Source organism: Neolamprologus multifasciatus, chromosome 9 (assembly GCF_963576455.1).
Source record: "Neolamprologus multifasciatus chromosome 9, fNeoMul1.2, whole genome shotgun sequence".
NCBI classification, from domain to species: Eukaryota; Metazoa; Chordata; class Actinopteri; order Cichliformes; family Cichlidae; genus Neolamprologus; species Neolamprologus multifasciatus.
The window spans coordinates 14,419,049-14,435,347 of NC_140447.1; the positions used below are offsets into that span (position 1 = coordinate 14,419,049).

Below are 16,299 nucleotides of genomic sequence, written 5' to 3' on the forward strand. Positions count from 1 at the left end.
TCGATGAGTCCTTCTAGCCATTTCAAATGAAGAGGTAAAAGCCAGACATAAGCTTAAATGATAACATTCTTTCTCAGAGAAAAATATGCATGTACTACCCTTATTATTATCTGCAAGCCAAGGGCTCTGTTCCAATTAAAGAATACCACAGATGGACCATTCAACAAGCATGCACACAAACGGACCTACAATAGGTAAAGTAAAGTACCCAGTATTACAGAGCCCAGAGAAGAGCTTTTTACTTTAAAAACTATTTAATCAGGAAAATCAACGCCTCACATCAAAGAAATGGAGATGAGGGACAGGCGGATGAAGAGGCTCATCAAAGGAGAAGATCTAGTTAGGGATTCAACGCCCTAATTCCCTTTCTCTTAAAACCATCGTCAGAGGGGGCACAGGGCCAATTTGCTCCCTAAATGGCTGCGTGTGAATGTGCAGATTGCTTTGCATAGCCGCTGGGAATCTGGGCTTCTTCCTCTTTTTCTTCTCCACATGGAGCCTGTGAATTAGAAGAGATCCAAAGACAGATAGGCTTAACTGAGCCCAAGCTACCTTCCGTAAGTCCAGAGCCCTGTTCCAACTTCCAACTAATGCAATCCATGGCCTAACTCAATTAATAGACTTTAATACAGTGTTTCTTCTTTATCTTTTCACTTTCCTGGGGATTGGGGGACTTCAATTAGAGTTGTAGAGTAATGTCAGTGGAAAAGGTTGGGATTTTAAGTATGTCTGAATGTAAAGACAATGACCCGGTGTCCCAGCGGCATTAAGGTTGATCATATATGCATCCTTAATCTCAAACATCTCCTTAATCTCACTTCCTGGGACTTGCCGCACATTAATGTAATGCAGTGCATAAAATATTGACAACTCTCTCCTGTCCCTGACTTTATATGCATTAGTGTAGGATTCATTAGTCAAAATGTCCTTGATGTAAAGGAGGACTTTCAAGTATCCATGTGATGAGCCCTGTGTTTTTTACATAATGTCAAACTAATCATGTAGGACGTGCCCCCCCCCCCTCTTCCCCCCTCCCCCTCCAAGGTGTAAATCTTATTTTATTCTGGTGAAGGGCTACCTCAGTATTTCTGTAGGTGCTCTAAAAAAAACAAACCAAACCACACAAAGACATACAAAAATAATTAATTTTGGCCTTGCATTACCACCAAGGACATATACTCTAAAGGCCTGCTGAAATACTGGTCACTAATAAATAATTTAAAATCAGCCCTTCCAGTGCAACCAGCTAGTATTCTTCAGGGAATTCATATACCACACGAGGACAGATATTTAAGTTTACCCTCTCTGTCCAAGGGAAACAACCTCATCTGAGTGCAAATGTCTTTCTGAGCTGGTAGATTTGAGACGAGCTCCTTGGCAATAGGCTTTCTATCACGCCTGCAGTTCCGATTGATCGTCTCAGCAATCAGCAATTAAGTACTAGTGATCAGAGCCTGGGAAGGAAGGAGGGGATGGGAAGGAGAGTTAGGAGGTAGCCTCCCCACCCCGCTCCTGTCTTGTCAGCCCAGGAAAGGCTTCACTCAGCTGGGGTGAGTTTGGCCCGGGGCTGGGCTCACTGGTAGAGGTTAACTCCAGCATAAATAAGCATCTTTGGACTCATTACAGGGATTAGAGAGTAATTCGCCTGCGAGGAAGGAGACGACTGCCAGGGTTTTGGTACAGTTTACTACAGTCTTATAGGGGCGAGGGCCCTGGAGATTACAGAAAGAGAGAGATGGAAATGCAGCAAAAGAGAGAAAGGCCAAGGGAAAAGAGAGGCTGGCTGTCAAGTGTGTGTGCGTGAGTCAATCCAAGCCCCCGGCTGCCCCCTTGATCTTGAGCATGTTGGGGTGCTGTGAAAACGGATAATGGGAGTTAGAACGACCGGCCTGTCTAGAGAGAAGTGTGCTGATTGTTATAACTTTCCCTCATCTCTCTCTCCTCCACTTAACTAAATAAACACCCAAGAGGTAGCACTCTATCAATTTTAATGATGTTGAAATACAATTTAGGCACAAAATACACAACAAATGCTAATTTGGCCATGATGAGAGGCATCAGAAATTCCTCCCATTATTTATTCAGCTGACTTTTTGCATTTTTCATCAGAACAAATATTCCCATTTCAACAAACACACACACACACACTCATACATACACACATGTCAGCACAGAGCCAATTTGGAGCATAAATCAACACGTTCACTCATCAAATATATGCTCTGTGTCGTTCTCTGCAGTCTGTCCAGTGCACCAAAGACAAATAGTTCCTTCCAAAGTCCAGTTGGAAAAACAGAAGGGGCAGCAGACTGTCAATATGTGCACATATACATTAAACATCGCAGGCGGATGCGTGTTCAGAAAAGACATCATGGAGATAAGTCTAATTATAAACTTGTACATGACAAAATCTTTCAAAACAAAACAAAACAAAAGCCATCTGAAATTTCATAGCAACTTCATTTCATTTCTTCTGTGTGTGAGATGATTATCACCTGTCAGTCATCTCCACCTCCAGCTTGACCAGCTTGAGCTGCCCTGCTTCCGCCCCGCACTTGGGACAAGTGAGATAAGGGTCGGCAATGCTGTTGCTTTTAATGCAGTAGTAGCAGAAAACGTGCTGGCATCCCACCGTATGAGGCATGGTTGGCCACTCTCCGCACAGTCCACACTCTTTCCACAACTCTTGCCCTTCCCTTGCTCCCTCCCCGCTTGCACTTTTCCCCCCAAACACAGCAGACAGTATTGTTGCCTTCAGTTTCTTTGTATTGATCAGTGGGAACAGGAAGATGAGGAACTCTGCAAAGCCATGCCAAAGTAGTTCTCGGTTCATGTACTTGTAGTTTACCTCCCGGGCCACATTTGGCTTACTGAAAACCGTCTGAGCTCCTGTGATTCTTTCGGCGAGGATGGGATGCCGGCCATTCCTTAGGAACACAAGGAAGTTGATCAGATTTGTGAACTTAACAATACCAGCAACAAGCGTCAGCGCATTACGGAGACCCTGATGGAGCAAACCGCTCTCTCTTTCAGACACAGATCCTTGTGAACTCAAACCCAAGTACGGCAGCAGCCTATGGGAACGCTCTTGGAGCCAGCGGGGCCCTGCAGTGAGCACGGCCAGACCTAACTTCTGCCTGGGGGATAAAGGCCTGTAACGGGGAGACAGGGAAAATTTGCTGTGGTAGCGCAGGCTCAGTAAAGATTGCCCCACCGTGGCACTGTTAGAATAGAGTGTGAACCTCCATAGGAGCAAATGAAGCAAAACCCTCAGTTCAGGCTCCAGAGGAGTGAGGAAGCCTGGGCGGCAGTTTTGGAAGCACAGCGAGAACTGAGTCCACACTAGCTGCTCAAGGGCTGAGTCTAGCTCGAGGGCATCCAGCTGACTGATACGCAGTACCGGGATCTGTGGGTTCATATCAAAGTGGGGGCCGTGACTTCTAGCAGTCTTTTTCTGGTCATTCTCACTTCCCAACCCTGCTGAAAAAAGACACAAACACCCAAAAAACAGAAAACAGTAAGGACATATCAACATGTTATTTTCAATATTTTAATCAGTAGAAAAAAAGACAAAGTGACTGGGCTCTTGTTGCAGCCTGAATGTAGTTTCTGTTCATGTTGGCGCATTGTTCTTAGATATTATGATACTATGATTCACCAAATATTACTCTGACAAAGCAAACTTTGTGAAAATGACATTTTCCTGGAGTGAACAAGGACAGCCACATGCAAATGGTTAGACATGCTTTAAAAACCGAAATGGAAGAGTAAAAAAAGGACTGAATGTAATACAGGCCGAAATCAGAAAACAAGCCAATTTCCCCCCAACACTGATAAATGTTTAAAGCCTTTACATCAGTTAATATGTTATTAATGTATAGACAATAGCATATTTAATGTATTCAAATCATGAACATAATATACACCGAGGCTCAACCATTAAAAGGACAACTCGGTCATTGGAAGGGCTGAGGCTCCGGACGTGAAGCCCATCCTGTTAGGAAGGTCATTTTGTCTTTATACACAGGAAGGGAAATCACTTTTCACATGTAAAACCCGTCCTTAATGCAACCTTAGAGCCTCGCCATGCAGAGGAGCAGGGGGTCTTAGACTGCTTTCCCCTGCATATAAACACACAATCCCCTCTGCACACACACACACACAGGAGCAGAAGCCCAGGGGCTCCTGGTGCCCGCTCCCTCTAGAGATAGGGGTGTGTGTACAAATCACATCACTAGGGATTAGGCTAACGGCACAGTCTCTGGTACACCGTAAACATCTGCCAAATGTGGAACAATTTTCTCCCCCCTCGATTCGACTCCATATGGGATCTCGCCATTGTGACATCAGGGCTATTTAGTGCTGCATACGTTTCCAAACCGCTCACAGTTCTCCAGTTTTATCTGCCATTTCCTCAAATGAAATACTTAAAGAAGTGAAAGACTAACTAATGCAGGGAGAGACAGAGCAAGAAGGCCACAGAGAGAGAGAGAGAGGGAGAGAGAGACAGAGAGGCCTTTTTTTGACAGTGACTTTTGTGTCTCACCGAACAGGATTTGTCACGAGGCTTTAAAAGAGATTTCAGCCGGGTAAATATGGCAGTTTTGACAGAAGGAGAGAGATGATGGTCACTTTAGACGTTTTGAGGAGGTGAAAAAAATAAAATTCTAACGTGCGCAGGCAAAGCTTGGGTTTATTGTGGTGGTGCACACGACCATCTGTGTATTCAAGATGTTTCAATAGGGCTAGGATACACGGTCCAACTAAGTTAGAATTAGCAAATGAATGAAAGGAGTGAATTCACGCTAAAGTAAGCAGGTATGACAAATTCATTGAGCTGTATTTGAAATGCTGCCATGTTTAGTGACTAGAACCTCGCCTGTGACGGGAATAGAGTTTGGATTAAAAAAAAAAAGAAGAAGAAAAAAAAGGGTAAGAGCAAGAGACGTAGTCTGAGTGTGTTTGCTAACCAGTAAACAGGCACTATTTGTTTAGCCTAATCTGAAAGTTTTTTCCCTTGATGGGAGAAAATGAGCAGATTATGTGTCCTCATGTGTGTGTGTGTGAGAGACTATGTCAAGCATAGCGTTGATCTATGCAGAGCTCTAATGCAGCGCAAACTTAATCTATCAGCCCACCGTTACACATATACACACACACACGCACGCAAATATACCGCCAGGTGGTGGAAATCCCCGTCACAGCAGCAGCTCTCTCAGGAGAGTAAACCCGGCCGGGTCCAATAGTCTTTTCAAAGCCTTTTATCGAGCAGTTTACAAGTTATGAATGAATATGTTTTATTTGGGGAAACACAGTATTGACAACCACCTATCAATAGTAATGTGACTATTGTCAAGGGTCTGTCAATATTAATGTAATTATGATGTAGAGGGATCAGAGGGATGCTGGAGTTGGGGGCCAAGTAACATCTCCTGCCCACTGCCATATCAATAGCTGGGATTGCTATTGACAGCTTCCCTTCAGACTTGCAGCACTTGCCAAATATATAACAAGCAGACACTTCAGTCAATGCCGGGCTGCCTATAAAAATTAAGCATTTGAATTTACAGGGCTTTTACCGCGGACAGCTGGAAATCCATGTTCCTTATGTAATAGTCAAAAGTCACAGTCAATGCCAGTGTTTACAGAGTAATGACACGGTGTGGGTGCGAGGACAGACAGCGCAGCATTTGCACGCACAAGGAAAAAATATACAAGGATATGAGCAAAGAGACTCCATGATGTATTCACACACACACCCCCACCCACCCACACACACACACACGATATATTGACTTAATAATTCTCTTGTGGGTCAGCCATCCAACTAACTAAGAGACAAAATGCCCTCTTTTGGAGAGTTGATAACTGACAACCAAGAGAGTCAGAAGGCAAGTTAGAAGAGGTCGTTGAAAAAAAAACAACAGAAAAAATAAAAATTAAATTTAAAAAAATCACCTGATATTTTTGAGGTCTTGCTGTTCTATCAGAGCAGTGAAAAATGTTTTCAAAACATTTTCCGGGGTATGTTAAAGGGTATTTTGATTCAGGTCATATAAGCGTTTATTTTATTTTTTCCCTTCCCCTTGTTTCCATAGCTTGTGCATCTTGTTCAGACAAAGATAGCGCACTGACTCAAGGCTGACTGCCATAGCTTACAGACAACCACCACAACAACAACAACAATATCCAATCTAGCACGGAACACAGTGCAACACCGCTTCAAGGCAAAAGGGGCCATGACCAGTGTGAGGAAGGAGAGATGAGGCAACAAAAGCATACAGAGCATCAGTCTGAAGCCTTGCAGCTGCACTGGGTGCTCTGAAAACTAGACAATGGGCTGTAATGACAGCTACCCAATGAAAAAAAAGACGGATAGGCAAAGACACGGACAAAGATGGATACGTCAGACAACGCGTCATGAAACCGCCAACTGGGAACTGTGAGCTAATGTCTACTGATATAGTGAAAGAAAAAAATAAAATAAAGCGTGGGTAGGTGGGCAGATAAGCTCAAACCTCTCTCTAGGAGCTGACCTTGAGACAGACAGTCACAATCATGGAGGAGGGAACATTTCTGAAGCATACGTGGTTCAGCCCTACTGAGGTGTGGGCATCCAGGGAATATCCTATAGACAGAGGAAGGCCTCACTTTCTTCTTGACCTTGGCTTTGGTGTCTAGGGAGGTGTGAGACTGTTTAGGACAATGGGACCAAAGGCTGTGGGGGGATGCTGGGAAGGTGAACGTCTCTTGGGGATTGCACTTTGCTTTTTCTGTGCTCATTGCACACCGGTTGGAAACTGCACAGCTAGAAGTCTGGATGTAGCCCCTCGTGTGGTGTCGCGCTGAGATTCCTAACCACTTAGCTGTGGTTGTTAGTATAATGTATTTGCTGAAATAATGCATAAATGTTCACTTGGCTTTCTATGATGCTTGTAGCGAGAAATAGGCTATGCATTGGCAAAGCATGCTGGATTACAACTTTACATTTTATTCTCTCGCTCATGTAAATTAATTTGTGTAAAAGCTCTGGTGGATAAAACCTATTTCTCTGAGCGCTCCAGTCAGTCAGTCCCCCCCCCCCCCCTTCTCGTTCCCGCTCCCTCGCTTTATTGCCCTTCTTTCGCCAGAAACAAGTGCGGGGCCTATTAGCCGAGGCTTGCTAATGTCCTCACTATGAAAACGGATGAGAATGTCTGATTTAGAACTTTTAAGAGAGTGATGTCATACAGCAGACCACAGGCATTACAGGGACACTAAGATTACCCAGGCGGTAACCAGACTAATTGTTATGAGTCTGTTTCATGAAAAATGAATGTGTGCAGATGCACAGAGGGGTCTTAGGGCTGTGTGTGCGTCACACACTAATGCTTTATCAAGGCTCTCCTCTTTCTCTAATCACCCAAAACTCCAAGCCATTGGGGTAGGAGCCAAGTTAATGCCTGAATACAAAAAAAAAGGAGAGAAAAAAAAGAAAAAGAAATTACACATCAGTTAGAACACCACATCTGACACACAAAAAATGTGCTCCGCTTAATCTGGTTTGCTCAGAAGGTGAATTATTTAAGAGAATTAATTGATTTCATGAGTACAAGGTTGAGTATGCTAAGGCTGTATGAGTAATAAGTTCAACGGTTTGCAGAAAAACAACTTAAAAAGTCATGAAACATTTAGAGCACAGAGAGAGGCACAATGAATGCGGAAAAAAAGCAGAATGGTTAATAAATGAGTGAACCAAAGTTGTGTCTTTCAGAGGAGTCAATGAGAGAGCAACTCATGCAAATAAAAAGTGTTATCCTCAGGAATATTTGATCTGCACGTTTCTTGACCTCTCTTTATGCATGAAAAAACACAGACAATAAAAGAGTAAACATTTTAGCTTTTTAAAAAAACAAAAAGGAAAAAAATGTGATAGTTAACTGAGGACAAGCCAATAAAATCTACAGGAATGTGAGGGCTACTGCAGGATGTGTTTGTCAATCAAACTCATGGTGCTGGGGCTACATGTAAGAGTTCATTTGGCATGTCTAATTTAAAGTGTGATTGGTTGATTTCCTTCAAAAGTAACACAAAATACCTTGTAGTAATTTACACATTATATATTATTATCAGACAACTAAACATGAAATATAGACTATATTATAGTTAGATTAGCATGCTGGAGTTCCAGCAACACGTATGTAAAAAAATGCAAATCTTTGTGCCTTTCAGTTCCTTTTAGTCTATTTGAACTTGTAAAATTTAGATTGAACAGTAGTGCTAATCTTTTATTAGTTTAAATTGCAAAGATGAACATTCTTTTTCCAAAATTCATTAAAAGGATTGACACTATACATTGTAGCTTTTAGACTGTGGAATAAATTAATGTTGGATTGATTTTTTTCCCCCCCTCCAAATGCGCTGATAACTATAGTGCCTTTGAGACTTGCCTTCATCTGGAAACTGTATAAAATAACCTTATGACCCCAGAGTGAGATCACAGCCTAGTTTAACTTGTGCGACTGCCTTAAAAAACACACTCATCAAAGTAAGTGTTTGGCTCCAGAAGCACACACACCACATCACACCACAATCTCATGCAATCAGCCGGTCCACATTCTCCTCATAATAGCGTTGTCTGCTTAATTTTTTTTAAACATTTTTTTTAAGCTTGAGCCCATCAGTCTTTAACAACAACAACAAAACCCAAATCTGCTCCATTTTGATAATAAGGCAAGAGCATTATGTGATAATCACAGGAGGGATTAGGTTTTGGCAGAGAGTGTGAGAGCCATACAGTCAAAGCCACTGGAAAAGAGAGATATAACCAAGAGACAGATAAGAGTAGAGCAGTGATGATTGGGATGAGAGAAATGAAGTGAGTAGTCTCCTGAAAATCAATAAGATCAACTTTGCCTTGAATCTCAATGTGGAAGGTTTTGATCTCTGGCACTGATTATTTAGGGGAATAATGGAATTATGTGCGGAGTTGCACAACATACTCTTGAAGGTGCACACAGTCACAAGGTTACCATCCAAAGTTTCAACTGGTATACACACCTGAACCAGACTCCCGATGAATACTAATTCAAAAACGGCTGGCTGATTGAACACTATGCAGTGGTCACTATACTCATCAACAGCCATCAACAATCGATACGATTTTAAATGAAAGCGTGCAGGAAAAGAGGGGGGGGGGGGGGGGGGGGGGGGGAGGGACAAGCAAGCGGCTAACACAGAGACAAAATACTGATACAGCAGCGAGGAGCTGATAACATGTGACGACGAGCCTTAACAGATCGGGGGGAAAAGCAGACATGCCGCTATTGAGCTTCATGTGGGCATAGAAGAAAATAATGCAGGCTCATGTTTTTTTCAGCAGGGTAATGAAGACATATATTCATATATTTACCCATCGCTTTTCGGGGTCGAACTCAATGTAACCCAGTCTTCCCTGAAATGTCAACAGCACTTGTATTTCCGGGTTGTACATCGTCATCCCGCCTCCTAAAGAAAACTCACCAGTAGCGGGTGTGTACGTCACGTTTAAGAAACCCGTGATCAAAATGAGCCAATCGCATAGCGTAGCGCCAAAGCACTGGTTAAAAACTGCATACCGTCTGGGGAAAAATAATTCAAACTCCTCAGTTGTAGCAACGGTACATAGCGACCAACTTGTTAAGAAAAGCCACGGCAATTATTTACTCAGTCTTAAATGTCAAGTTCATTCAGAGTGCCGGGATCTTGATTTGATTTGTTTTTTCCAGGTTACCGTGTACTTGCCTAAACTATAAGATTTTACCAAACCGAGATTATGACTGTTTTTAGCTAGCTTTTTGCAAGCCTTTATGCAGTTGACTTAGGAAACAGGTGGCAGGAACTTCTTGGAGCAATGCGTGCAGCTTGCACACAGCTAAGGAAAAGCTCAACATTGTCGGAAACGCTTAGTCACACTTCTCACCTGTCTTCTTGCTCAGGTGAAAAAGAGCTCATAGTAGCCAATCAGAGTCCTGAAACAGAGCTAAACATTATTAAAGAACTACTAAACGAGTTCAGAGGGCTTCACGAGCTGAAGTTAAGATGCCTGGAGGAGGACACCAGTAGAAGGGGAGAACTACCACAGGTGAGTAGTTGTTGTGCCACATGTGAAACGCACGTTGTGGGTAGCGTGGCCGAGCGGTCTAAGGCGCTGGATTTAGGCTCCAGTCTCTCTGGAGGCGTGGGTTCGAATCCCACCGCTGCCATTATTGTTAGTCCTGGCGTAACATCCGGTTTGACTCCAGGACAAAGTTAAGAAGTGTAGCATCAGATTTCTTGAGGGAAATAATAAATCCAGACTTTCTGTTCCCACTTTATACAGCTACGTTGAAACACACGAATCCAATCTAGGTATTTAAAATAAAGAGCTTCTTAATACTGTTGTGTTTTTTCCTATTAACATTGGAAACAAATGCTAGCCATCAGACGATTCTGCACACGCCCTTCCAGTAGTCTGGACCCTGGATTGTGAAAGATTGTTTTTATGGGTTCAGACAATTGCATAAAGTACGGGTTAGCAGACACAGTCTACAGCATGTTTAGATTTAGGCTAACATCTATTGTCATTAGGCTATAATCCATCCATTACAAATCATACAGCATCCTGTCCACCTTGACTCTAACATCAGAAGATGACCTCTGTCTTGTCAGACAAATGACAGGAGGAAGCGCAGCGGTGCTTTCATAAAGCCGCAGCACTTGTAACAGGTGGCAAATTGCATTATGTTTCCATCTGAGCGGCAGAGATCAGGAACACAGAGCCACACTCATATTTAAAAAAGAGAGGTTTCTAATCATCGGGATCGTCATGTAACATCTTTTAGCAACAGAATGTAGCTCGTGTGAGCTGGACTGTGCATCAAAGCAAAAATAACAAGGTTTCAGAATAGGTTATGGTCAGCCGGCCCCAGTCGAGGGCCAGCTTAACAAGGTTATGATGTTCAGAACCCAGGAGCTCCCAAGTCCTAAAGGTTGATGGGAACACTTAATCATAAAGTGTGTCCGCTGAAAATACAACATCCATTATTCCATGAACCCATTGTAGGTTTATGATGTTTCTTAAAATGTTGAAATGTTTGAGCAACCTGCCAGTTCAAGAATTCATTTTTTTTTTAATGCTTTAGGGCACTTATCACAGCTAGCTTTTCCAAAAGTGAAAAGTAAGTAAGAAACAACAACAACAACAACAAACAAACAATGTCAACCCTAGAATGTTACCGTACTGTCACATTTGCCATCTTTGTAAAGTTACTTTCCCCGAAGCTAAACATCAGTATAATGTTATGCATCAGGGGACAGTATAAACTGCTTATTTACTTTTGGCTGTAGGGGACAGATGTTTTTCAGCACAGATGTACAGGTGGTCCTCTAAGGCAATATACTTCTTAGTTTTGTGGCACTTCCTTTTATCAGAGGGACAATCATTGTATGTGTAGGGTATCTGGAAAACTGCAAAAGCTCCTTAAGCTAAGTGCACAGGCTTCTTCTTTTTTTTTTTAACCTGGAATAAGAAAATAAAGAGTACGTTTAGGTTATCAGTTTTTGTAAGTAATAAAATCTGAACATTGAAATGCCTTCTTGAGTCTTCCCTACACTTTGAGTGCATGATCACTAAGTATTCCTTTTCCTATGATAGAGGGCAGAGGTCATCTATTGTGAATCTTAGGTGGGCTTCTGTGTGAAAGCCACAAGGATGTGGCCTCTTTGTCTGGCATATTCAGCATTATATAAAGGTTTTGGAAAATGAAAAAGAAAAAAAAAAGTTTTAAATGTCACAACCAGTTCAGTAAATAAAATATGTCAAGGATTTAGATACTCAAACAGTGCCATAATAACAATAAGGCTTACTGACACAATGTAAGTAGAATCAAAATAGTCACTGGTGGCTTTTGACGATCTCCCTGTTTCTTATTCTCTTTTATAAGCTGTTGTATTTTGGCTCGTTCTTCGACTGTTTTATATGTCTCGGGTACTTGTTGGGATAGAATGAGAGCCTGTGGACATCTCACCACCAACATGTTTTGTACTTGTTGTTTTTAGATGTATTTGTTTCAGTTTGTCAGAAAGAGACCCTCAACCTGCCATACAATCTGCCATTCGGCCATACAATTGATCATCATTTAATGTGTGTCAATGCTAAATCAGATTCTTCATCTGCTCTAAAGACGGGTAAGATGCAACTAAATAAGAAACACAGTATTATTTTGTGTTTTCCTGGATCTCTTGCCTTTCCTGTGAGGTGTCACTGGGGATATAGTCCCTGTTTTAACATCAAGAAGGAGTACTACATTTATAAGTGACATGCTGGATTGAGGGGATATATGTTGCTTAACTGCACTGTGGTTAGTGTTTGTGCACATTCCCATATTGGGATTCATCATTTTGACTTTTAATGAACTTTTTATTATTGGATATTTTAATAATAATCTTACTCTGCCCTGTTTATGGTCACCAACTCAGGCCAGCCACTCACTAATCTGTTACAGTATTCACATTTTCCCAGAGAGTCTCTAGGCCTGTATGACCTAACAATTACCATAATCTGTGACTGCTGTGTTGGATTATGAATGAGTTGCCTAGCTCAGCAACTAATTAAACACATAAACTGTCAGCTTATTAAACCACAATAATTAACCACTATCTTATCCTGTTGTACTGTTACTCTTACAGAAGAAAGTGGACTTCCTGCAGTCTTACGTGAATGACCTCACAGATCACATCCAGGTGCTTGTTCAGACCATTGAGGATTTGCAAAGGGGAGCTGGACAGAACCATGATCGTGTTTTGGCTGTAAGATTTTATAAATGGCTTCATCTTGACACAGCGCTTTTTTTTTTCCTGGCTCAGAATGGGCTTACAAGAGGTGACTAGCCATGGCAGTAAGAATGACTGATCTGCGTACTCTTAAGTCAAAGTTACCTTGTTACCTTATTTGACAAAAATTGATGCATTTTTCTCTTATTTCTGTTCATTCGATCAACAAAAATACTATTATGCCTGACTAAAAAAGACCAAAAACCTCTCAGAAAATAATTGTATTACATGATCAAGGGTTGGAGGGCTCCTTTTGTGGCTGACTTAAACCTCCTCGGGTTGCCAAAAATTCCTCTGCGCATGAAAAGGCCTCTTGTCTTTGTTTTTAATATATATCTTCTGTAATTTTAGCGATTTTACAGTGTTCTTTTCTTCCTTAATGTGTATTAGAATCTAACCTTGAGACAGATAATGAACTATTGCTTTTGGGTCTTTGGAAAAACTGCCTAAAAAAGGAAAACTTTGTTATAGGAGGAACTAACAACATCACCACCACTTGATGTAGTGACCTTAAGTCATTGTTCCATTTTAGTTACGGCCAGGCTTCTATCAATATTCTCTCCTCTGAGTGGATTTTACACACAGAAAAGTAATTATGGCTTATTATACACCAAAGTACTTATCTGCGATTATGTAGAAGGTCAGAGGGCTAGCTTTGTGTGCTCTCTACACCCTTACTACAAAGGTCACGGTAACATAATGCTTTGCATTTCTGAGCATTCAAAGCTGCCCAATTTTAACTTTCATCATTTTAAAACTTAATTCTCTTCACTGACATTGCTTAAGCAACACAAATACCGGCATCTCTGCCGTTTTTCTTCCATAGCACTTTCTCAGATTCCTTTATTGAATAAGTTCTACAATATATGTCTTTCTTGCAAATTATAGCACAATACATGCCTACAGGATAGTTTGAAAAGCAAAGACATTTGTTAATTTTCACATTTATTATCAGTAATGGAATTTTAGGAACTTTACTAATTTATTTTTCCATTTCTCAAGCTGATTAAAAACATACAGCTTAAAGGGAACGGTGAAGAACAATTCGTAAAATTTCTTAAAGTGACATTCTAAGAGTCCTTCAGTCCATCCAATCGCAGTTTTGCTATTGTTTGTGACAACAGCAGCTTCGTTTGGCAGCCAAAGAGACACGCTGTGAGGGAACATAATAGTTTGTTGCCGCTATCGACCCATCTTCTGAGCCTTTGAATCTCCATTTTCACCCGTCTTACACGATGCTCTCACTGTCTGTTTATGCTACTTTGTATGTTTTCAGGGTCTACATCGGTAAACAAATACAAACAAATGAAGCGTCTCACTCAACAGTCTATTAGGATAGTCAGGGGACAGGATAGTCAGTGTGTTTCTGCTCTGATGTCCATAATGCGAAATCCAATCAAATGAAGAGCATTTAGAGCTACTTATGGACCGTTCCACAATGTAAACGATGCAATGAGCTCTGTAATAGGAGCTTGGCTAACGTCTGATTGAATCGTAGTGTATGGTCTTGTTGATACACAATAGGGATGAACTCTAATGGACACTAAACAGAGTTTGTTTTGTGGCCATAATATCATAAAATTCAAGGATTGTATTCTGGGTTCTAGACGGTTACAATTAGCCTTTGGTCTGTGCCATCTACAGACAGATGGACATGTCCCTTGCATTCAATACAAACTTGTACTGTACTTGAACACCTGCTTTAACTGAAGGGGTTATAGGACAACCCAGGGTTTTAGATAAAGAAGAAATAGTCTATTTTATGTGTTGAACCTTACTTAAACAACTTAAACTGTACTAGGAAAACATCTGCAGTGACAGACATGTCTTTAATTTGAGACATGTATTTGTTAGCAAGTACAGATCAGAAGAGGTAAATTAGAATCAGCTGGCCTCTTTTGATCCACTCAGCTCGTCATGACAAAATTTGAACACCGTCGCCCCCAAAATGTTCCTACAATCATAGATAAAAAAAAAAAACCCACATGATAGGACAAACAGTTCGATAGCCTGCATTGGAAAGCCTGCAGTCTTCTTTTGCGGCCTAAACTGGAAGTCTCCCATTGGCCATGCTTGTTAATCTTTATAAACGGTGGTTAACAAAGGATTTTCTTTGTGTTATTTGTATCGGAGGAGAGAGCAAAACCAGTTACAACAAGTGATGACAACAAATTTGCTCACTGAATGCCAGCAATGTCTCCAGCTGTGATGAGAGGCTCCAATTTTTTTTTGTGTGTGTGTGTGTATGTGATTCACAAAGCGACTATTTATGACATTCCCATAAACCACAGAACAGGGGCTATTAAAATCTTAAAGCCTGGGAACCAAATGATAAAATTGGTCTCATGACTTAATTCTTGCTAATGAGAGCACAATTTTTCTTGTCATGTGGAGCTTTCTTCATAGCAGGACTCTCAAGGCCCAGTTTTCTTCCTGGGTTGTAGTTACATGTAAATGAAACACGTAAGTATGCAGGCTACAGCGCATATCAGCCCTGCATTAAGAATGACCACAACTTTAGAGTTCTGACATCTGGTCTACTTAAAAATACATACATTCCGGTGCATTAAGACTATCTGTCAAAAATATGTTGAAGAAAATGATTGTAATAGAAGTACTGATGTAGCGTGCTTCCTAACTGATTAAGCTGTGGTTAGCTTGTATATGATTCATGCTGCGAACTTGGTGCAGTAGAAGTGTTTCAAAGAACACCTGTCCAACCCTACGTAGCAGTGACTGCTGAAACTTAATTCAGGTTAGCATTAAAAACAGTCTATGATCTCTGTGACCTTTATCAACCCCCCCAAACTCCACTTCCCCCAACAAATACATGCACACATGCACGCAACTCACGCACGCTTCAGCATTCGCGTTTGTGGCAGGTGCTCTGAGGGAACAAGGCAGTGAAAGTGAGAAAGAGAGAGCAGGGGAGGTCACGGGGGTCACGGTGGTTGACTATGCTAATGCTGTTGTTAATGACTTTGCTGTGAGTGATAATTTATTGTCTTCATTACCATATTAACTCCATAGCACCCCTCCACACCCAAGAGCCCTAAGTCTCTCTTTCTCTCTATCTATGCAGTAATGGATGCCCCTGTTTGATCCTTGGAATAATGAACTAATTAGCTTAATTAAAATCAATATAGGTGCCAATACCAGGTTAGACCTTTCAGGGACGCCATCTCTATCTGCAGGAGAAGGGGTTTTCAGAAAGAGAGGGTGAAACAGGATGGATGGCAGGGGGGTAGAGGGGCCACACATAATAAATAAAGAGATGATGATGAGGAGGACTGACAGGTAGACAGATACACAGTATAAGGCCATATGCACACTACATCAACGCTGTTATGTTTACACCTGTAGACCTGCACTGCTTTGGTATTTTAGGACCCATAAAACAGATCCGCAATGACCCAGTTTTAGTTTACAGATGGAGTTTTGGAAACAGCGATGTCAACGCCCATGTTT

The 16,299-nt window shown here is 41.5% G+C and overlaps 2 protein-coding genes and 1 non-coding gene across 7 annotated transcripts in view; 2 read left to right on the forward strand and 1 right to left on the reverse strand.

Moving 5' to 3' along the window:
- Window positions 1–1,032: 1,032 nt before the first annotated feature.
- On the reverse strand, window positions 1,033–9,510 carry pex2 (peroxisomal biogenesis factor 2). 2 transcript variants are annotated; one of them, XM_085172573.1, is made up of 2 exons: window positions 9,392–9,510; window positions 1,033–3,480 (listed from the first exon to the last, which is right to left on the reverse strand). In XM_085172573.1, the coding sequence occupies exons 1-2, from the start codon at window positions 9,393–9,395 to the stop codon at window positions 2,492–2,494; spliced, it is 993 nt and encodes a 330-aa protein (XP_085028699.1). In that variant the 5' UTR covers window positions 9,396–9,510; the 3' UTR covers window positions 1,033–2,491. The 2 variants fall into 2 exon arrangements, with proteins under 2 accessions (XP_085028699.1, XP_085028700.1); XM_085172574.1 differs by having other exon boundaries at window positions 1,033–3,477; window positions 9,392–9,468.
- A 104-nt stretch (window positions 9,511–9,614) lies between these two features.
- Window positions 9,615–16,299, forward strand: part of LOC146511257 (uncharacterized) — a 116,828-nt gene continuing 110,143 nt past the window's right edge. For 2 of the 4 annotated variants that reach the window (XM_085172568.1, XM_085172569.1), the window contains exons 1-2: window positions 9,616–10,102; window positions 12,688–12,807. In XM_085172568.1, the coding sequence (XP_085028694.1) occupies window positions 9,872–10,102; window positions 12,688–12,807 (351 nt within the window). In that variant the 5' untranslated portion in view covers window positions 9,616–9,871. Of the gene's footprint in view, window positions 10,103–12,687; window positions 12,808–16,299 lie in introns of all 4 variants that reach the window. The other 2 variants (XM_085172572.1, XM_085172571.1) reach the window with 2 other exon arrangements.
- Window positions 10,142–10,223, forward strand: trnal-uag (transfer RNA leucine (anticodon UAG)). Its single transcript has one exon. It is a non-coding gene; the product is annotated as a tRNA-Leu (tRNA).